The sequence below is a fragment of the Hirundo rustica genome, chromosome 25 (genome assembly GCF_015227805.2).
Source record: "Hirundo rustica isolate bHirRus1 chromosome 25, bHirRus1.pri.v3, whole genome shotgun sequence".
Classification (NCBI taxonomy): domain Eukaryota; kingdom Metazoa; phylum Chordata; class Aves; order Passeriformes; family Hirundinidae; genus Hirundo; species Hirundo rustica.
In genome coordinates, this window is record NC_053474.1 from 6,462,843 (window position 1) to 6,484,322 (window position 21,480).

General features: G+C 46.8%; 1 protein-coding gene and 1 long non-coding RNA gene across 8 annotated transcripts in view; one reads left to right on the forward strand and one right to left on the reverse strand.

Annotated features, from left to right (window-relative positions):
- Positions 1-854: 854 nt before the first annotated feature.
- On the reverse strand, positions 855-2,736 carry LOC131378705 (uncharacterized). Its single transcript, XR_009208504.1, has 2 exons — positions 2,678-2,736; positions 855-1,339 (listed from the first exon to the last, which is right to left on the reverse strand). It is a non-coding gene; the product is annotated as an uncharacterized LOC131378705 (long non-coding RNA).
- Positions 2,737-2,778: 42 nt separating this feature from the next.
- The window catches only part of LOC120763098 (lethal(3)malignant brain tumor-like protein 3), a 41,742-nt gene continuing 23,040 nt past the window's right edge, over positions 2,779-21,480 (forward strand). Inside the window, exons 1-10 of one of the 7 annotated variants that reach the window (XM_040086174.2) lie at positions 2,779-2,828; positions 12,647-12,755; positions 13,059-13,167; positions 14,517-14,574; positions 15,592-15,680; positions 16,840-16,944; positions 17,569-17,704; positions 18,179-18,270; positions 19,217-19,368; positions 20,098-20,174. In XM_040086174.2, the coding sequence (XP_039942108.1) occupies positions 12,694-12,755; positions 13,059-13,167; positions 14,517-14,574; positions 15,592-15,680; positions 16,840-16,944; positions 17,569-17,704; positions 18,179-18,270; positions 19,217-19,368; positions 20,098-20,174 (880 nt within the window). In that variant the 5' untranslated portion in view covers positions 2,779-2,828; positions 12,647-12,693. Of the gene's footprint in view, positions 2,829-5,053; positions 5,060-5,444; positions 5,461-11,676; positions 11,693-12,646; positions 12,756-13,058; positions 13,168-14,516; positions 14,575-15,591; positions 15,681-16,839; positions 16,945-17,568; positions 17,705-18,178; positions 18,271-19,216; positions 19,369-20,097; positions 20,175-21,480 lie in introns of those variants that run through there. The other 6 variants (XM_040086175.2, XM_040086176.2, XM_040086171.2 and 3 more) reach the window with 6 other exon arrangements.

The window sequence follows — 21,480 nt, forward strand, 5'->3', positions numbered from 1 at the left end:
CTTCTGTTACTCTTGGGCGTGGGAGGCAGTGGGACACCCTGGTCACGGTTTGCTGGATGCCGGCAGCAATGGCAATTTACAGCTGCGCTTCCCAAATCTCCCCTCACCAAATCCCCATCTCAGCCACGAACCTGCCCCAACGGCTGTGCCCACGCTTCACCTGGCCAGCTCAGGGAGCACTGGGAGTGGGGCTGTGCCCCTCACACCCACTGTCCCCTCCCAGTGCCAGCCCTACCCCAGTGCATCCCCATCCCATGCTTCCATGTCCCAGTGCCAGCCCATCCCAGTGCCAGCCCTACCCCAGTGCATCCCCATCCCATGCTTCCATGTCATGTCCCAGTGCCAGCCCATCCCAGTGCCAGCCCTACCCCAGTGCATCCCCATCCCAGCCACAAACCTGCCCCAACGGCCGTGCCCACGCTTCACCTGGCCAGCTCAGGGAGCACTGGGAGTGGGGCTGTGCCCCTCACACACCACTGTCCCCTCCCAGTGCCAGCCCTACCCCAGTGCATCCCCATCCCATGCTTCCATGTCCCAGTACCAGCCCATCCCAGTGCCAGCCCATCCCAGTGCCAGCCCTACCCCAGTGCATCCCCATTCCAGAGTGCCAGCTCTGTCCTAGGTCCTCCACGTACCCCATACCCAGTGCCCCCTATCGCAGTACCACACACCCAGCACCCCAAGTCCAGTAACACAAACCTAGTACCCCATATCCCCCCATATCCAGAACCCCATACACAGCACCCCAAATCCTGTACACCATAGCAAGTACCCCATATCCCAGCACCCCAAATCCTGTACCCCATACCGTACCCCGTACCCCAGTGTTATAAATAAATGGACCAAATTCGATGTATCAAAAATTTAGAATTTTATTGTGAGACAAAATATCAGTCTCAGAAAGCCACAATTAAAAGGACAGCGTCGAGCCCGGGATCGCCGCTGGGTGAACACGGATATCAGCTTCTGCCAGCCTGGTATCCCCCCAAGTTCACAATTTTGGTCTCCAGCCACTCTTTTTTATACACTAGATCGCGGAGTGAAGTCCGAGATTCTGACGTTATCCTCTCCGAGGCGTCTTCATTAATCATGCAAGTTGGACCGGTAGGGTGGAACAATGCAGCTGATGGCCGAGCCCGGGTGTGTCGTGGATATGTTAATTTCGACGGAGACGAGTAGAGATATCCATCTGAAGTGATTATCTCGGTCTCCGGACTTGTATCTCCGTTTTCCGTTGTCCTTTGTATCCTTTCAGGGATTCCCGGCAGCGATAGTTTCTAGGCCCCCTCTCTGGTAATTCCAATCATACTTTCCTCGTGTCCCTCCTGTGCTTCCCAAGCTGAGGAAATTTTTCCATTTTGGTTTCTACATTTTACCTTTACCTATGTTAGTTTGAGCACATCTTTAACACTCATATTTATACAGTTAACATTTACCCTTTATAATTTGATAACACGAATTAACTTTAGCACATATATCACACCCAGCACCCTATATCCTGTACCCCATAACGTACCCTGTATCCCAGCATCCCATATCCTGTACCCCATACCGTACCCCGTATCCCAGCACCCCAAATCCTGAACCCCATACCTAGTACCCCGTATCCCAGTACCCCATATCCAGAACCCCATACCCAGCACCCTGGATCCTGTACCCCATAGCAATTACCCCGTATCCCAGCACCCCAAATCCTGTACCCCATACCGTACCCCGTATCCCAACACCCTATATCCCAGCACCCCATACCCTGTACCCCATATCCCAGCATCCTATATCCTATACCCCATACTGTACCCTGTATCTCAGCACCCCATATCCCAGCACCCCACATCCTGTACCCCATACTGTACCCTGTATGCCAGCACCCCGTATCCCAGCACCCCATATCACAGCACCCCATATCCCAGCAGCCCATACCGTCCCCCGTATCCAGCACCCCATATCCCAGCAGCCCATACCGTACCCCGTATCCAGCACCCCATATCCCAGCAGCCCATACCGTCCCCCGTATCCTGTACCCCATATCCCAGCACCCCATACCGTCCCCCGTATCCAGCACCCCATATCCCAGCAGCCCATACCGTACCCCGTATCCAGCACCCCATATCACAGCATCCCATATCCCAGCAGCCCATACCGTACCCCGTATCCAGCACCCCATATCACAGCATCCCATATCCCAGCAGCCCATACCGTCCCCCGTATCCAGCACCCCATATCCCAGCAGCCCATACCGTCCCCCGTATCCAGCACCCCATATCCCAGCAGCCCATACCGTCCCCCGTATCCAGCACCCCATATCCCAGCAGCCCATACCGTACCCCGTATCCCAGCAGCCCATACCGTACCCCGTATCCTGTACCCCATATCCCAGCAGCCCATACCGTACCCCGTATCCCAGCAGCCCATACCGCACCCCGTATCCCAGCACCCCATATCACAGCACCCCATATCCCAGCAGCCCATACCGTACCCCGTATCCCAGCAGCCCATACCGCACCCCGTATCCCAGCACCCCATATCACAGCACCCCATATCCCAGCACCCCATACCGTACCCCGTATCCAGCACCCCATATCCCAGCAGCCCATACCGTACCCCATATCCCAGCACCCCATATCCCAGCAGCCCATACCGTACCCCGTATCCCAGCAGCCCATACCGCACCCCGTACCCCGGCACCGCCCCGCTCCGGTCCCCATGCCCGGCCAGCGGCGCCTCCCCCGGGCCGTGGCCGGGCCGCGCATGCGCTCGGGCCCGCGGGGCTGGCAGCGCTGCCCCGGCTCCACGCGGGGCCCGGAGCGGCGGCGGCGGCGGGGCCGGCGGTGAGTGAGGGGGGGGCCCGGGCCGGGCGGGGGCGCCGCCGCCATCTTGGGGGGGGCTGCCGGGAGCGCAAATGGCGGCGCCGGGCCGGGGATGCCGGGGCCCCGCGGGGCGGAAAGTGTGCTTAAACCTCCAAAAGGGGCGAGAACGCCGCGAGTCCGCCGATGGACGCCGGCGGAACGCGGGTTTAAGTTCTTTGCGCGGTCGCGAAGTGTTTACTGAGGCTTTCTGAGGTGGTGTTTGCCCAATTTTGACGCAAGGAGCGGTGGAAGAAAACGGGGGTTATCCCGCCTGGGCAGCGCTCCGGTGAAACTCTTCGGGACTGTGACAACTCAGAAACACTAACGAACGTCTAAACCCAGGGCAGTAGAAACAGTGCTTGGAGACTTCCCCCAAACCAGAAATATTTAAGTTTGAAAACACAGGTTTTTACATGACGGGAAAGACAAAAGTCATCAAAATTTCTGGCAGCGAATTCAAAGTGCAGAACTAATGGAATGGGGATTTTGGGAGGGGAAGTCGGTGCTGAATAAATAGAGGGATAAATATAATCTTTCAAAAAGTATCGATTGGCTGCAGGTAGGGATCGGTGTGGGACAGTCTGAGTGATGTTTGGTGTCAGGAGGAAGGGATTAGGACAGTTTATGGACTTCTGGTGCCACAAGGATTCTGATTAGATTTACACTATGAAAACATTTAATTTATTCTATTACTGCCCAGATAAATCTTAAAAAATGGTTTGTGACTGGGATTAAGGTAGAAAGAGCTCTGATATTTTGTGCCAAATTGTAAAAGACCTTTCTGGTCTGTGTTTTATTATGTAGTAATCCAGAAGTAAAAGGGAGGGAAAACAGAGAGTTGGTGCTTCAAGCTTTCCTTCCCTACACAGCAATTAAGAAGTCTGTCGTGGTCTCATCAGCGTTTTGCTTCCTCACTTTATGATCTACGATCTACTCAGATTATACGTTTCTGAGGATGGGAACAGTCTTTTCCTGAGCAAGTATTCCTGCTTGGCCATGGGAGATATGTAACAATGATTAATAGGAGTCCCCAGGGTAGTTTGCTGGATTGCAGTCTTACAAAGTAATTACAGATGCAATTAAAGCAGAGGATGTTTTTGGCCTCTGTGCACTAGTTTTGCCCTAAAATTGATTGCACCTTATCCTGCAAGTAATCCCATTAAAGCTGAACGTGTATGAAATGAATTGTAATTCCTAGTGAGTGCTGGGGTGGAATCAGAGCCCAGTTGGAGCTGCTGAGGACAGCTGGGTACAACTGCTGGGCAGGTTGTGCAGGCCCAGCTCCGTTTGTCTTGGCCAGAGGTGATAGATTCTGTCCGGAGGGGTTTCACTGCCCTTATGAGCAAGTTGCAGGAGGCTGAGTGGGTACACAGCCAGACGTGCTCTGCAGACCATTGCTGCCCCACTGACTCCTCAGGACCCAGGGTGTGTTCTCCTTGCCTCAGCCATGCTGTTTGTCAGCAGTTTTATCACCAGTTCTTTATTTACTGAAATGTTAAGGCTTTGCACTGATTTTTAAAAGTAGCATTGTGAATTTATTTATAGTGGTGTCTGCACTCTTACTTTAAACATGCTTAAAATTGTGTTGGTTTATCTGCAGGAGGCCTGGCTGTCCCTCATCTCACTTCTGTCTTCATGCAAAACTTCTAGTGCAGATACTTCTGGGTATGACAATATAGTCCATTGGTGTTGAGGGATGTGGATTTGAGGGCGAAGCTTCAGTGTAACCCCCTTGTCCTTTTCCATAAATGCTGCTGTTTTTTGAGAGATGACATGTGCTGCAAGCCTGACACTGGGACATGGAATCAGATTTCCTTCAGGGTGGTAATGGAGATCATAAAATCATGGAATACCCCGAGTTGGACAGGAGCTGTTTCTAGAGGGCACGAAAAGAAATGATACTCACACTCAAGTCGTCAGGGCAAAAAGAAGGCAAGTTTATTTAGATGACCTCGCTTATACAGATTCTGGACAATGACCAAGGGTTGGAGAACAGTTACCCCCTGTCCATCGCACTGGCCAGACTAGAAATCCATCAAATGTCCCTCAGCAGAGAGGAGTGGGAAAAAAAACACTTTGTTTATGTTACAAGCGTGAAAAGACTCCACTACAGAAATGTAAACATTCACAGAAAGCTAAAACTCAGGGCAACACGGGACCCACAAAGATCATCGAGTCCAGGTCCTGGCAAAGGACACCCCAACAATCCCACTGTGAGTGTTGTCAGAGGATAAGGTGTGGAGTGTCTGTGTGCCAGTCCATGCCTCACCTCTGGGCAGGAAAGTGTTCTGGAGGCCTAAATCCCATTCTTAGAATTGCACAGTTTGAATATCAAGAAAACGTAGATAAACTGGATCAAAACCAGATTGACCCACAGCAGTGATTACTCTAGGCATTCATAGTCTCTCTGTGAAATAACAAGGTGATTCCTGAGTTGCAGTGTTGGTTTTTCTTCCCCACACACTGTTCCCTCTGTCCCATATTTTCTGTAATTTTTAATCTATTTCAGCTTTTCCTCAAGCCCTCCAGTTGTGCTACATGGGCAGAAGAGCAAGAGGAAGGAGACACAGTGGGATGAAAAATTAGATTGGAGACTTGGGGGAAAAATGACCAAGTGAGTCCTTTTAGGGAAGGCTGGCAGCTACACACTCCCAAAGCCAGCAGAGATATGACCAAACCCTCTTTCTGCTTAGCATCGCTCACTGTACTCCACAGGTGAGGTGTGAGGGCAGACATGCTTTGCTGAATTTGGCAGATTATTTTCCAGAGAATGGTTCAATTTACTGGTAAAATACTTTAACCCCAGGAATGAGTGTTTTATTTCTAGGTTTAGCAACTTTTGGCTCATCTCCTGTTGCTTTGGGGTTTTTTTTGTTTGTTTTGTTTTTGTTTTTGTTTTTAAATTTCTGACTGAATCCAGCAAAGTGATGGGATAAATGCATGGCAGGGCTAAGCAAACAGATAAGAGGTTGTATTCATGAATCACACAGGATTTGTTTTGACAACCCTATTTATACTGTAGCTTTTAAACTTTTTGAAAGGCTGAGAGAATTGGGATTGTTTAGCCTGGAGAAGAGAAAGCTTTGAGGTGACCTAATTGCAGTTTTCCAGTGCCTAAAGGGAACCTACAAGGAAGCTGGGGAGACTATTTGCAAGGGCCTGGAGAGACTGGGGAAGCAGGAATGGCTTCACATTGACAGGCAGGTATAGATCAGATATTAGAAAGGAATTCTTCTCCCTGAGGGTGGTGGGGCCCTGGCACAGAGTGCTCAGGGAAGCTGTGGCTGCCCCCCTGGATCCCTGGAAGTGTCCAAGGCCAGGTTGGACACGGCCTGGAGCCACCTGGGGTAGTGGAAAGTGTCCCTGCCCATGGCAGAGGGTGGGATGAGATGGGATTTAAGGTCCCTTCCAATCCCAAACCATTGTAGGATTCTGTAATTCTACTTTGTGTCATCTTTGCAGTCCATGAAGGTTTTTAAGGTGTGTAACTCCTGTGTGGTGCCAGGTGATGTTCAGAAGTGTGTGTAAGTGTTACAGTGGTTACAAGTGATTCCCAGGGACTGGGATTAGCAGCTCTGTGGTTTCAGGCCTGGAGGAGACGTTCCTGGGGCTCCCAGCTGAGCCCCGTGGAGTGTGAGGTTTGTGCAGGGCTCGGGCAGTGGCCAGGTGCCCTCCCCAGAGCCACTGCTCTTCCCAAGCAGGAGGAGGTGAGTGTTGGAGAAAGCAGCTTAGCACCGAAGGCTCTTAGAGAAAGCCATATAACTGGAAGTATGCTCTATTTCTGCTCCTCTCTTTCCATAAAGGAGTAGAAAGCATTAGCTCTTGGGCATGGAATAAAGTTTTGTGCCTTCTTTTGCGTCCCTCCCAATCTGTTTGGAATAGGTCACAATGGTGTCCAGCATGGCACAGAGTGAGGAGCTGCTGCCACATGGCTGTCACGGTGTCACATAAACCTACAGGCAGCAAGGTGGGTGTGATGGCAGAGGGGGACAGTCAGACTCAGGGTGAGGCAGCACTGTCAGGTGTCCTCATCCCTGTGCTCTCTGGGAACACCGGAGTGTCGACTGGCATCGGCAGGGAGAGGGGCTGGGTGTGGAACAGGGACACATTCAGGGACACATTTCTTTTGACTGCTGAAATAGACGTGTGTGTGTGTGTGTGGTTTTGACACAACTGTGTCAGCAAACCAAGATGAGTAGCTCACAGGCTCCAACAGTGCTTTGGGCTTCGGTCTAGGATGATCTGCTGGTTTAGAGTAAACTCACAATTTTGGTGTCTGATCCTATGAGCTGACTGAGGTCACCTTACCATGGTGCTGTTTATTTGTCTTCCAGTGCAACAGCACCTACCACAATCCATATGTTATCATTTGCTTAGGGGAAGCTTGGAAGGGTGCTATTGTACAAATGAGCTGGACAAACTCCTGAAAACCCAAGTACTTCATCTTGTGGTCCTCTGGCAGATCATAGACAAAAAGCGTTTGCTTCTCCTCCATACCAGCCAAAGCATCCCTCTGCCTTCCTAGACCTTTTCCTACTCTAATCTTTAAGAGCAATATTTTCCTTGGTTTACTGTAGTTACAATTTTTCCCTCTTCATGGGAGACAAAAAATTGTAGGAAGTGCAATGGGTGGAGCTCAGACAGAATTCCTCAATTCTGAATTTTGTCTTTTTTTCTCTACACTAACATAGTCTCTTCACGCCATTAGATGCTTGCTGGTGGCTACTGACATTTTCTCTTGAGACATTGGTAGGATTCCATTGCAGGCTCTGAAGGTGCATTTCAGGCTCTGACTGATGAGGTTCCTGGATGAGGCTGTGGTTTTATTTGGTAATGGTATTAGTTCAGCCTTGCAAAATATTACTTGCCTGAGGTGAGTAACAGGTTTTGACAGGTGAGTAAAGCATCATCTGTCATTGTCACAGCAAAGTACAGGTGAGGTGGCTGCGTCTGAGCTCCCAAGTGTTCCAGGCAGTTCTGAGACCAGTCTAGTTGTACTGCAAGGAGTCGCAGCAGGGTTTGTGTATTTCTGTTTAAACTACAGCTCGGTTCCTCACTGATGGCACAGGAGAGCCTGGCACATGTCACACATCAGGTGTCAGACACTGCTGCAGGGTTCTCAGAGCCAGCTCACACTGAGTGACAGGAGCAGCTTTCCACCCTGTTTCAGGGCAAAAGGTGATTTGAAAATCAGTTATTCCCAGAACAACACAGTATCAAATGGTTCTCTTGATGCCAGCTGTTTCTTGAATGGGATTTTGCCTCTTGGTCCATGGAAGCTTAGCCAGAAGTGCTACAAACTCCATGTCATTACTTGATTTTCAGTCTTTGGGTTTATTGCACCATTGCATTCCTCACCAGAGAGATGCACTGAAATCCTCATGTCATCGGAAATTATCCTGGCAGCACCTAATAGGGGATTTCTGTTGAAGTGTTTCTCTTCCCATCCAGTCTGATGGGAAGAAAAACATTTATAGAAGTAGAGTGAACCCCCCTCCACCCATTTTTCTTTCACACTCACTTTGTGTGAACTTTTACCCTTTTTTCTTACTGTTTATTTTGGGGGTTGATTTTCCTTTTTTTGTTAGTCTCCTAATGAAGGTGAGTTGGATGTTAAAAGCCAAAGCTGGTTTTCTGCAGTAACAATGAGGTATTTTCCCAAGCCTGCACTGGTTCAGGGGCAGAAATGAGATCAAAACCTGAGCATTTCTGACCTCTTCCTGTGGATTCACTGTCTAAAGATAAAGCACAGAGGTCTGGGTGGAAGCGTATTAATTAGGCTCCATTATCTCTGCCAGCCTGGCAGTTATTTATCATTTCATAAATTTGAATCTGCAACTTGGAACTGAATGACTCATCTCAGTTTTGTAGTATCTTCTTTTGCCCTAATGTTTCTGAGATTTAAAATGCTAAAGATGAAAAGAAATCACAAATTGGGACAAATGAGGAATGTTCAGGCCTGACTATGGTCCCGCAAAATGTTTCATGTTAGTTTCTGCTCTCTTTTTAATTGCCCCATTTGTTTCCTTTTATTGGGTTGTCTTGATTTTATTGTAGATTTTACTGATAGGGAGCATTATAAGAAAAGCAATTTCTTTATTCTATTTTTCTGTGGGTTTTACTGGATTTATAAAATGCAGAGATGAGAAAGACTGATAATTTTATCAGGTCTTCTCTGGTTAGGTTCAAGATTATTTTCTACATTGTGATTTTTGACAGTTTTCCTGGCCCAGTTTGAAGTAAATCCTCCGAGTTAATTACTTCTGTCCAAGTAACTTCCAAACTCCTTCTCCCAAAGGGAGCTTTGTAAATAGTCTTGGTGCTTGAGCTTTTTTGTTTTTAAAGCCTGAATGCAAAGAATAAAATCCAAAAAGGGATAAGGCCCTTGTTGAAACTGGCAACCAAACGTTTGCTACAAACAAATGTTTATAGATGTACAAGGCTATATCAAATATTAATATATTCAATATCACCTGACACAAGGCTCATTTAGTCCAATTCCTGCCAGCAGCCGTGGGGATGTGGATGTGTTCGGTGACCCCGAACACGGGCACTGGCCGCAGATGTTCCACACCTGCAGTTCAGATAAACCAGTGAAAGCTGGGGAACTCTTACAGAGATTATCCTGTGCTACCCAGAGATATTTGCTATTGCCATTTGGAAAAGTCTGCCCTGCTTTTGGCCCAGTTAAAATAACCATAAAGAGCCCTGGTGGTGGTGGAATTGGAGCTGCAGGATGCTGAAGTGTCCTGTGTTACCCTGCCTCAGGTCCGTGGGTCTGCCTTTGGCTGAAATATGCTCACACTGAGCCTGCAGGTGGAAAGTTGAGCACTTGGAAGGCTTCAGGTCAAGAGTGGGGTCCAGGGGCAGACAGGGCTCTCGTGGATCAGAACCAAGGTCTGACGGTCACAAACCTGGGGTTCTGTGTTAGAGGAGGGGAGAGTGGCTGTTGACATTTGCAAACTACCTTCAGCTGTTCTATTCCTTTGTGCTGAAAATGAATACACAGAATTGCCTTCAAGGCTGCCAGTTCTGAGTCTTGGGGAGGAAAAGATCAAGTGAAAGAAATTGGAGCTGAAGGAGCTTGACATCAGGCATTCAGAATCAGGCCCCCGACATTCAACCAGTGTTGATAATCTTCCTTTTCCTCCTCCTCCTCCCTTTGAGCAATGGGGAAGGGTTGGGAAGGACCTTCAGCTATGAAGAGACAATTCTGCCAGCAGATGTGCTAAACCTTCGTGCTTGGAGTGTTCTGAGATCAGCAGTCTACATTCCCATAAAACATGGAATTGGTCCACTGACTCCTTTGGCATGACTTTTGCCCTGTGCTCAGTCCGAGTCATTACCCTTCTGCTCCTTACCCAGCTGTAGCATTCCCTCACAGAAACAGCTTCACTTCTATTGATTTTTCCTAATAGCAGAGAATCAACGAAGCGCCACATTATTTATTAGACTGAAAGGCACCAAATAATAATGTGTTGTTTTATATTAGACGATCAAGTGTAAGAGCCCTGAGTACTATGGTTAGTGGGTCTGGTTGGAACGTTCAGCTGGAACACGATAACTGGCTGCCTAGAGAGCTGCTTTATCCTCAAGATGCCAAAAAAAAGAAAAAAAGAAAAAAAAAAAATAGATAGATATATATATATATATATTTTTTTTTTTCTGTTTAATCCTTTTTCCCCCTCTCTCTTCCTGCTATAGTCCAGTTTTTGCATGCACAAAATACATTTTTCCTTAATACCATTCCAGAACATCTCTGGAAGGACAGATTATTTCTGGGGGGGGTTTTGTGGATTTCCTATTAGCAAACCTGCTCCATTGAGCTCTGTTGTATAAAGGAAGATGCAGTCCTGATAGTAAATTCTGCATTTCCAGAACTTAGGGATAAGGCATAGAGCTGTGAGATGAAGCTGGAGGTTGCTCCCATGATCAGCCAGGCCTCACCCTTAGATCAGAGACTGTTTGTAAAGATGCTCCTTGTTTTTCTAATACAAATTTATATGTTCTGGGATTGGGGTTGGGCTTCCCCAGCTCACCTGGCCCTGGTGCATTGTGAGGTTACGGCACGAGGGAGACCCAGCCTCTGTCTGCACTGGTTTGGGCAGAACCAGAACTGTTCATTCATGTGCAGGAGCATCACTGCCCCAGAGACCTCTGCTCCTGCAGTGCCATGGGCACCTTCCCAGCTCCTGGGCACAGCAGCTGTGTGGGACAGCACATGGAGCTTGGGGATCTCCTTCCACTGACCTTCTGCCACGGCACTGAGCTGTCCCATCAACTTCAGGCCCTGGAATCTGCAGCAGGAAGCTGCTGCTCCTGAAGTGGTTGAGGGAAGTGAACTGGATGGGATGCTGCAGGTAGCCGAGTCCACTCAGAATTATCATTTCTTCAGAATGGGATGTTTCTCTTTGTGTTAAAATGAAAATGATGCTCTGTCTCCTTGGAGCTGCAGAGAAGGATGTGAGCCTTTCAGAGGCAAGTCCAGCATCTTTGAAGCTTAAAGAAATACGAGCTTTAGATAAAGAGAGGGAAGAACATTTGGGATGAAGCTTTGATAGGGTGCTGGAGGCACCTGACCTCACTTCCTGAGGCCAGGAGGCACACAGGAGTAGAAGACAGAGGGGGCTTCTCCACTCAACAAGGAGCCCTGTTTCAGAGTGAAGCAAATGCTTTCAGACTGAGGTTTCAGTGAAGTGCAGATGACTGAGAAAAGATCTCAGACTAATGAAGTGCTTGGAATAAAAGCTTTGGAGCAGAGCTTGCAAATGCAACCATCTTTGACTTGCCTCTTTCATTCTGGAATTCGGTAGCTCCATAATGCACACAGTGAAGAAGATCAAGGAGTGAGTAATCTGTGCAGCTATTTGCTCATCAGAAAGGTGGTTTTTTAGTTTAATTTTTTTTATGCTTGATTGCCTTTGCAGGTCAGGAGTAATAAAAGATGCACAGTGACACTGTTCAACACACTTTAATACTTTTATCTGGACCAGTAAAGTGTTCCTGCATGGCCTGTGTTTTAAGCTCCAGGGATGAATCTCTGAGGTCTGCCATGTATCATTCCTTTTCCGAAGCTGCCCTGTATATGTCTGGAGGGGTTTTCTAGTTCTGTGTCTGAATTTCCTGTGATGTCCTTAGCAGAACAGGCTAAGGTGTGTGTGCAGGGCTCTGCTGGAGCAGGGATGAGTGTCAGACCCCTCCCTCCTCCCCTCAGTGGCACAGAGAGATGGGAATGGGGGTTATGGTCAGTTCATCACAGGCTGGTTCTGTCGCTGCTCAGGGAGAGGAGGCAGAGTCCTTCCCTGCCCCAGCAGGGAATTCCTCTGTGGGAAACAGTTTTTCATGAACTTCTCAAAGTGAGTCCATCCCACACCAACAGTTCTCCACAAACTGTAAAGTGGGTCGTTCTTCATTGGCTTAGCCCTTCAGGCTGTTCATCATCATTTACTTTGTAAATCACCAGTTTCCTTTGATTAAATTACTCACTGTTTCAGCAGAACTCCCTCACAGTTAGTATCAGAGTCATTAAGGTTGGAAAAGACCTTTAAGATCGTTAAGTCAACCAAGATGTGCTTGAGAGTACTATTGGAGACCAGTGCTCCAAAGTGAAAACATTACAAATAAAAGGGAGTTTTCTCTACTGAGGTGATGTGGCAGCACACAGATGATAGTTACTTTCCTCACAATGGTATACTGAATGTCAGTTAGTGAAAGTTTGTAAAGGACTTTGACCAAACTCATTGCCTGAAAGCTGTTTTAACATTTTAATTTAATGGTTGTCTTTTTCTTTACTTCTGCAGTGCCCAGACAAGCCGTGCCCTGCTCTGATTCCCAGACCCGTGAGCAAATGGATTGCTTTGAGAATGGAAAGATTTGTACTCAGACGGGCTCCCAGCAGCACAAGGAGAGGTACAGAAATCCAGATTTTTCCCATTTTTTGTTTGAAAGCATTTAAAGAGAACATGGTGTTGCTGTGAGACCTCAGACCAAGTGTTACAGTTCTATATCCAGGAAAATCCTGCAGACACCTTTCATTTCTTCAGGTCCTCAGTCCGGGCCTCCTCATTCCAAGAGGTTCAGAGACACTGGGAACAGTGCAGGAATAATGTTGCACTTTTAATTTGATATTGCTTTTAATTTTGGATGTTTAATGATATTGGAGACATTCCAGATGATTGCAGAAACGGGAAATAATGGAAATCTTACTACCAGCAGTGGCTGTCAGGTGACTGAAGCTGGCAGACCTGTCAGACGTCTCCGGAGGAAGAGAAGATTGCCTCTGGATTCAGAGGATGAGGAAGAAAATGCATATGAGGATGAGGTAAATGAGGCTGCATTTACTTCCTTTAAAGAGAGCTGTGAAAAGCAGGGGCAGTTGTCTCAGAGTTCCGTGTGCAGTGCAAACTGTGCTGAGGGAGGCTGTTCTGTACCCAGGGAATGGTCTGGGTCTGGTCCTGATTTACATCAGTGATGGGAATATCGGTTCTGAGGAGTCACAGGGGTGAATGAGTAGCTCAGGTGAAGTGAAACTCAAGGAGTTCGCAGTTATAACACCCCATGTCTCCAGAATAACTACACTCAAATACTGTTGTGTGATATTGAAGATCAGAGTCAAACCACAGGGTTTGTTTGGGTTTTATTACATACTTACACGTGCTCTCACTGCACCACCAGGAACCTGTATTAGTGGTGCATAAACAGCAGCACCTCAGTTCTGAGCTGATCTTTCCTTCAGTTTCCTGCAGCCCCTAACTCCCTCCCGGGGCCCTTTGTGCCCCTGTGTGCTCTGCTCCCACCCAGCAGTGCCTCTCTGAGCCGGTTTTTGTTTATTCACATAACGCAGGGCTCTGTATGGCAGAACAGGGGGAGATGTTTGTGGGCAATAACGCTGCAGCCTCTGCTGTCATGAGCAGTTTAACTCATTGTCTTGCTCAGCTTTTCACCAGCATGTGGGTGAGATGGGATGAATGCTTTCAGAAGTCCTGGCAGTCTCTCTCTTCCTTCTTCTCCTCATCCTCATTAGAAGCTGCCCCACTGTCCCTTGTGGGGAATGTTTGGCAGGCAGCTTTGTATTGCCTGGTTTTGGTTTGCCCTGAGGAATGACAGCCTGGGAGGAATCAAACTGAGATTGCAAATACACAGCAGAAACGGGCATGACAGTCAGGCTTGGAGTGTGACACAGGGAGACCACATTGTCTGGGGTGCTCATCTATGACAGGAGTTACTTGAGGCTTCTGCTTCCTTCAGGGCTTCATAAATTCCCTTTTTTTTTCCCCCCTGTATCCATTCCCTGAGATGGACATAAGAAAGGAAAAGGAAAAAGAAGTGTTCCAGTAAGGCTGCTGACGTGAGCAGCAAATCCTGCATTGCAGAAGCAAATCCTCTGTAATATAGTGGAGATTTTGGTCCTGCGTTGCTCTTTAGCAGCCACATTTAAATGAACTTCAGCAGCGTATATTAAATAACTTGTAAAGCACTTTGGGATACAGATCAGTGTTATCTGTGTAACGTTCCCTCCTGATGTTCTTCCAGGGTTGTTCAAGTGACAGCAACGCTGGCTAATAGTCCTTTTAGTTACCTGTTACATCCGTGTTGTACCTGCATTGTGAGATGATCAGAGGGAGGGAAAAACAATCTTGCTAAACTTCTTTTTAACGTATCTGTGTCTAGGAGAAGAATAAATCAAATAATATGAAAAGCCGCAGAAACACTAAACCAATAAAACAAGGTGAGCTAAGCTCATAGTATCTTTTCTTTAATGTTTATAGATTTTTTTTTTTAGTAGCTATTATAAAGTGAATAATAATAAACAGAAGAGGAAAGGACAGGAGAGCTCATTTCACATTCAGAACAGCTTATTAGGTACATAACCCTCTTAGCACAGTCAGCTTCAGAGATGTATTAGCAGGAATATTCTGGATTTGCCTGCATGATGGGCACAGGGTGAGGATCTGGAAGGAGTCAGCTTCATCCAGAGCTCACTGAAGACAGTAAGAATCTTTTTGCCATTGACTTTGGAGAGCTTCAGCCACAGCCTACAGTGCTAAGTAAAAAATCAATTGTAAACAACGTGATTGATTGTAGACTGTGAGTTAAATGTATTATATACCTTAAATCAGTCAGTATGTAACTTGGGGGGGAGTTTTAATATACATTTAGGATGTAATTTTCTGCGTGTATGACTGTGGTTCTACCAGAATGAATCCAAGTTGTTTTCATCATCTGGGAGCTGCCTCTCTAGGAGATGCATTGTGTTATTAGGAGGTTATAAATATATGTGTGTATATATTAAAAAAAATACTTGTGAACTGAGCAAAAAATCACTTGGTTTTTAATTGATTTTATTTTAGGCTTATTTTAGCTGCAATTATATGCCTCTGTGTGCTGCCTGTTAGTTTATATTTAACCCCTTATTCCTCTGTAAAATGTCAGGAGGAGGAATTCTCACAATTTTAAGTTATTCTGTCTTGTCCAGACTTTACTGTGGCACCTTTCCATGAGCAGCTTGCCAGCAGTCCGGGTGCCACAGCTCATTTGACCTGTGATACAATAAATGTGCATTTCCTGAGGAATAGACATGGTTTTCCTATTGCTGGAATTCCTGCCTTTCCTCAAAAGTTGAGTAACACTGCCTCTTCTGGGGTGCCACAGCAAACGTGGGAGGAGAAGGAGAAGAGAGGAGGAGAAGCAGAGCAGGAGGCATCAGAGGGAAACGTTCATTTTCTTGTTGTTTTTGATTAATTAGTGCTTCCTGGAAAGAAGAAGGCATGGAACTGGTCTTCCTACTTGGAAGAGGAACAGATGCCAGCTGCTCCCCAAAAGCTGTTCAGAGAGGTTGGCAGCTTTTTTCACTCTCTTGCTGTTTTTCTCAGGCAACATCACAGGATTCCTAGCTTGGTGGAGGTGGGATTGGAGACCACCCTTAAGCCAGCACTTATATTTCTGAGTTGTTTTGGTACAAGCGGGCAGTAAATGTTTGTTTTCTGCTCAGGGAAACACGCATTTGCCCTGGGAGTCTCATCTCAAACCATGGTGTAAAAAATGCTGGTCGGATGTCACAAATAAGCAGCAGCTGTTTGGATCTGCTCTGCTCTGGACCTGTGGGCTGTTAGGCAGCTTCCAAGGATGGCTGGAGAGGGCCAGCTAAGGGGTGTGACACGTGCTGTGTGGTTGTGCAGAGCCCTGCCAGCCTGTCACCTGAGGCCCTGGCTCAGGGAATGGCGTGGCTTCACTCCGTGAGTGCCAGGAGGGAGGGTGGGCTCTGTGCCAGTCACATGGAGGTGTCAGGGGCTGAGGTCAGCCTTGGTGAAGCTGCCTCTGCACCCCAATGAAATGTGCAGCTCCCAGTGAGCTCCTCAGAGCCCAGGGCTGTTGGTCCTTCCTGAGAGCTTAAAAGGAAGGAAGGTCCAGGCCTGCACTGGGTCATTTGCAATCCCAGTTCAGGGATTTCTTTTCCTATATTTCCTATATTTCAACTGTTTCACTTGGATTAAGACTGCAGATAAGTGAAAAACACAAATGCTTTCTGGAATAACTGTAAAACTGGGCTGCAGATCAAGCCTGCCTTGTCCCTTTCACCATTTGGAGATGACAAGTTACCTTTGGGGAGAGTCTGGACTGACACAAAGTGATTATAGCTTTCCCAGCTCTTTGGTTCTGCATTGGGCTGGGAAGGGGATTCTTCTGTGTTTGAGAAGAGCTCATTTCTGCATCTGCTCAAAGATGTGTTCCTAGCTAATTGCAACAGTTCAGTGTTTTTGAGAGAATAATTAGAGTAATGAGTAAATGTGAAATATGGTGATGGTGCCGTTACTGATCCCTGAGCCCGCACCTGTCTGTTGGAGCCACAGTCACTTGGGGTGGGATTTGCTTCTCTGGGTTGAGCATTTGAAGCCTGAAATATAAAAATTTGAAGCCTTAAGTTTGTTATGACTGCTCTGCAATAGATTTTGTCTTTAGGAATTAAAAACAAATATTTCTTCCCCTCTCACAGTATCAATCATTTCCACAAGGCCGAAATGGATTTAAAGTTGGAATGAAATTGGAAGGGGTGGATCCTGAACACCCTTCTCGATTCTGTGTTCTCACAGTGGCTGAGGTAGTTGCTTTTCTTGTCTTTGATTCCAAAAGTCCCGTGTACATTTTTTTTAATAAAAAGTAGAAACATAAGAGTAATAATACTTTAGTTAGTTAATTAATGGTAGGAGTTCAAGGTGACACTGAAGGAATGGTGTTATGTGATTAAGAATCTTTGCCTGAAATTCTACTGGCAGATTTTTGCTCTTGTAACTAAGAACAGCAAACCTATTCATTGCCTGCAGTGAACAAGTATGAAAAAGAACAATGCCATGAAGCCCTAAGACTTAGTAAATATAAACCAGTCAGAATGTTTTTGTGCAGCTTCAGTTATGTGAAATCTGGGTTGATCTGGTATAGGTATAAAAGTTCTGGGGCTGCTTTTGTACCCCAGGAATGTGCATGGCATGGAGCAGGACCTCAGGGACTTCCACTGACCAGTTCTATTTCCAGCTGTTTAAAGTGGGGAAAGAGGAGCATGGAAACTGGGAGAGCAAGTGAGTTAAAATACAACAAGAGTTTCTGAGAATTAAATGAGAACCTAAGTTAATTTCTCTGTAAGTGCAAATATGAGGGAGTATTTTATTAGTGAGTTTCTTTCTCCTTTGTGGCCCATTGGTGATAATCAGAGCTTCTCTCACCATAGGTCCAGGGGTACAGGATGCGACTGCACTTCGATGGTTACCCAGAGTGCTACGACTTCTGGGCTAATGCTGATTCCTCAGACATCCATCCTGTGGGCTGGTGTGAAAAAACAAGCCATAAGCTGCTCCCTCCTAAAGGTATAACAGAAGAGACAACGGTGTAGAAGAAACCATAAATTCTGCTAAGAACTAGATGTCCTGGCTCGGCGTATTTTTAGTGCGATTTCATCGTGGAACTCGATCTGAGGGGCTAAAGGGAAGAGGTTTAACTAACACAGTGACTCACAAAAGAGCAAAATACCTTCTCTGTGATATTCCCAAAGACTGACATTCTTAGTTACAGTAGAAACTCTGGATTGGATGTCTCTCTGTGCTTTCAGACTTTGCTTCTTTCCTGCGTTCAATTTCCTAGAAACATTTGAAGGTTGTGATTAATGATTGTCCATTATGGTGAGAAAGAGAGAGCTGGTTTAGCTGAAATGCACAGCCCCTGGAGATCATAGCAGGGCAGTTATCATGCAAAGTTCATATTCTTTCCAAGTAATTTCCATTTCTGAAAAACCCACCAGAATGTACCAGGGCCATGTAAAACAGTTTTTCCTCTCTTCCTAGGTTTCAAGGAGGGAGAATTTAATTGGACTTCCTATCTGAAGAACTGCAAAGCTCAAGCAGCTCCAAAAAGCCTTTTTAAGACCCTCAGCAGTGTAAGTGGTGATATGGAATAGAAGGGGTTTCAATAGATCTGGTGCTAAGTGAGTTTCGACTGGAATATTTATATGGTTTTAATATGCTCATGTCAGAGGTACAACCACGGTACAATTAGATGCAAACTACTTCCTGCTGTGTTTTATTTTTAAGAAGGAAAACTAGTACAGTTTTTCTTCTTTTCCGCAGTCACTGGCTTTCCAGAGAAAGAATTTGTATTTCCCTTCCTCTTTAATGCCAGAAGAAAAGATATACTGAGCCATTTATTAAATATATTACAACTGTCTGTTTTTCTGTGCCCCTACAGTTAAAATATTTGTGTCACTTTCCTCTAATTTAATCATTTCGAAAATAATTTCTGGTTTCCAGCAGCATGCTCATGTGTGCCATGGGATTCATTATGGGGCTGTGGATCTTGAGCATTTGTCATCCTTCCCCAGTGTTGCTTTCTCAGCCGTGGTTAGCCCCAGTTCCCATGGAATCCTCCATCCCATGTCATGTTGCTGGGATGACACAAAGTGCAGGGGCTGGTGGATGGAAGCTGTGCATGGGCAGTCACTGACTCCAGTAGGATCTGGGCCCAGCTCTGCGCTGCTTCCCACTCTATCACATCATCTCCCTGAAGACTCTCCTAACTTTTCCACCAGTAAAGCAGGATGTGCAGTGCCCATTATCCTCAGCAAATCACTGCAGGGTGCCTCAGCCTGGGAGTCTGCAGTGGTGGATGTACCTGGAAATGCTGGTTTCTGAGCCACATTAGCTCTTTTTTAGTAGTAGTAACAGTCATTGCCAGAACTCATGGAAATCCTGTCTGCAAACCTCTTGGTAGTCGCTGTAGTGTGTTTTGATCTGTGGGCTTTGGGGTCAAAGGAGTTTATAAGGGAGATTTTAATGGCTTGACCAAGAACGTGGCTGATTTCCCTTTCCTGGTGCCCTGTTCCTCAGCCTGTCACACCTTCTGGGTTTCGTCTGGGAATGAAATTGGAGGCGGTGGACAAGAAGAACCCGTCGCTGGTTTGTGTGGCCACCATCACAGACATGGTGGAAAACCGGCTGCTGATCCATTTCGATAACTGGGATGAGAGCTATGACTACTGGTAAAAGATTCTATTTCTGATATATGTCTGCAGGTAGATCAGCTTTGCTTTAAATGCAGGCCCTAAAGCTGGCATTTTATACCAGTTGTCATGCATCTTTGAGGTTTTCACAAAGCCAGTTGCCCAGTAGTTCCCTTCCCGTTTGGGAAGTGCAGAATCAGTGGGGGTGGCCTGAGCTGTCTGGGAAGCATTGGAGGTAAGGAAACTCCTTATGGTACCTGAAGGGGCTCCAGGAGAGCTGGGGATGGCCTCTGGATAAGGGACAGAGGGACAGGACACAGGGAATGGCTTCCAGTGCCAGAGGGCAGCGCTGCATGGGAGATTGGGAATCAGGAATTGTTCCCTGGGAGGGTGGGCAGGGGCTGGGATGGAATTCCCAGAGCAGCTGTGGCTGCCCCTGGATCCCTGGCAGTGCCCAAGGCCGGGCTGGACACTGGCACAGTGGGAGGTGTCCCTGCCAGGGCAGGGGTGGCACTGGATGGGATTTAAGATCCCTTCCAACCAACCATTGCAAGATTTACTTTGTATTTCCCTTTCTTTCGGGACAGCTTAAATGCCTTGAAAACCCAGTGTTACACATTCTGACAAGGCAGTGCTTGTCTTCTACGCAGTGATCACACCCACTGAAAGCATCTGCTCTCCCAGCAAGGCCTATCAGACAGCAGTTGAAATCCTGCCTTCCTTTTTGCTTTCCATCTGACTGGTGCCAACTTTCCCTCTTTGATTCAGGTGTGAAACAAGCAGCCCATATATCCGTCCTGTCGGATACTGCCAAGAAACTGGAATCCCACTGACAACACCACCTGGTAGGTTGCAAGTGAGGCTTACTTCCTGCCTCAGCCAAGAAACCTGCAAACTATCTTCCACATAATTACATATTTGCAAGTTCCAGGTTCACTTCAGAACTCCTTACTGCCTGAACAATATTATTGTTCCTACTTTTTGCCACTGCAATTTATGTTGTTTCATAATTCTTTGAAGAAATGGAACAAGCTTTGATAATTTATACTTGAATTTGATTTTAGAAGGGAAAAAGTGAGAAGGATTTCCAGCATTTCCTTCAAGGTGAGCTGGGAGAAAAAGGGATCTGTACCATGATTTCCTAAATGCATTTTCTGGAAATCCCAGAATACTCTAGATTGGAAGGGCTCACAAGAATCATTGAGTCCAGCCCTGAAGTGAATGGCCCATACAGGGATGGAACTACAGCCTTGGCATTGTTAGTGCCGTGCTCTAATGATTTCCTAGATGGAATTTCTGGAAATGAAGGAGTAACTGAATCCACATCTCTTTCTGCTGTACAGGAATTGGTAAATGAAGAGAATGTTGGCAAATGAGAGAGGACAGAATGTACAGAGAAACCAGTGTTGTTTTCAGGCCTTGGCAGTGCTCATTCACCTTAAAAATAGCAAACAAAAAAAAATAAAAAATAAAGCCTGGCATTTGTCAGACTGACAGGCCTGGAGCAGGAATTCCTGTATTTGCTGTGTTCCAGGTTCAGTGGAGCAGTGATCCCTCTGCATGGGTGGAATTGGCCTCAGTGTCTTTGCTGTAGATGTAGAAGGGGTTGTGAGCATTCCTCCTCAGCAGCACCACATCTGTCCATGCTCCTGGAAGGTTCAGCAGAGCTGGGCCCTGCAGTTCTCTGCTGATATCAGGATTTCCTGTGCCCCCAACAGAACCAAGAGCAGCCAGTTCTGGTCTCTCTGCTGAGGGACTGAAATGCAGCAGTTTGCAGACGGTGTTCTGCATTCCGTCACTGCACCCTCCTGCCAAAAGGAGCCCATCCTGGGGATAAAAATTACTGAAATAGGAAAAAAGTAGAGCAGTTTCTTAAATGTAATTGCCAGGGAGAGTCATCCCACTGTTGTTAGAGCAGCACACCATGGAGCCTTTTCTCTCCAGGCTGCTGGACTTACTCAGCCTGGGTGAGCGGGCAGCAGGAGAGGAGAAGGTTCTACAGTCTTACAGGCACTCACCATAGAGTAGTTAATAAAACAGGAAATTAATTCAGTGATGCCATTGCACATCACAGAATCCTCTGACTAGTCCATAACCTGGAGTTTTCTCTAGAGAATAAGAATTGATTAAGCTGTGCAGAAATGAAGTCGC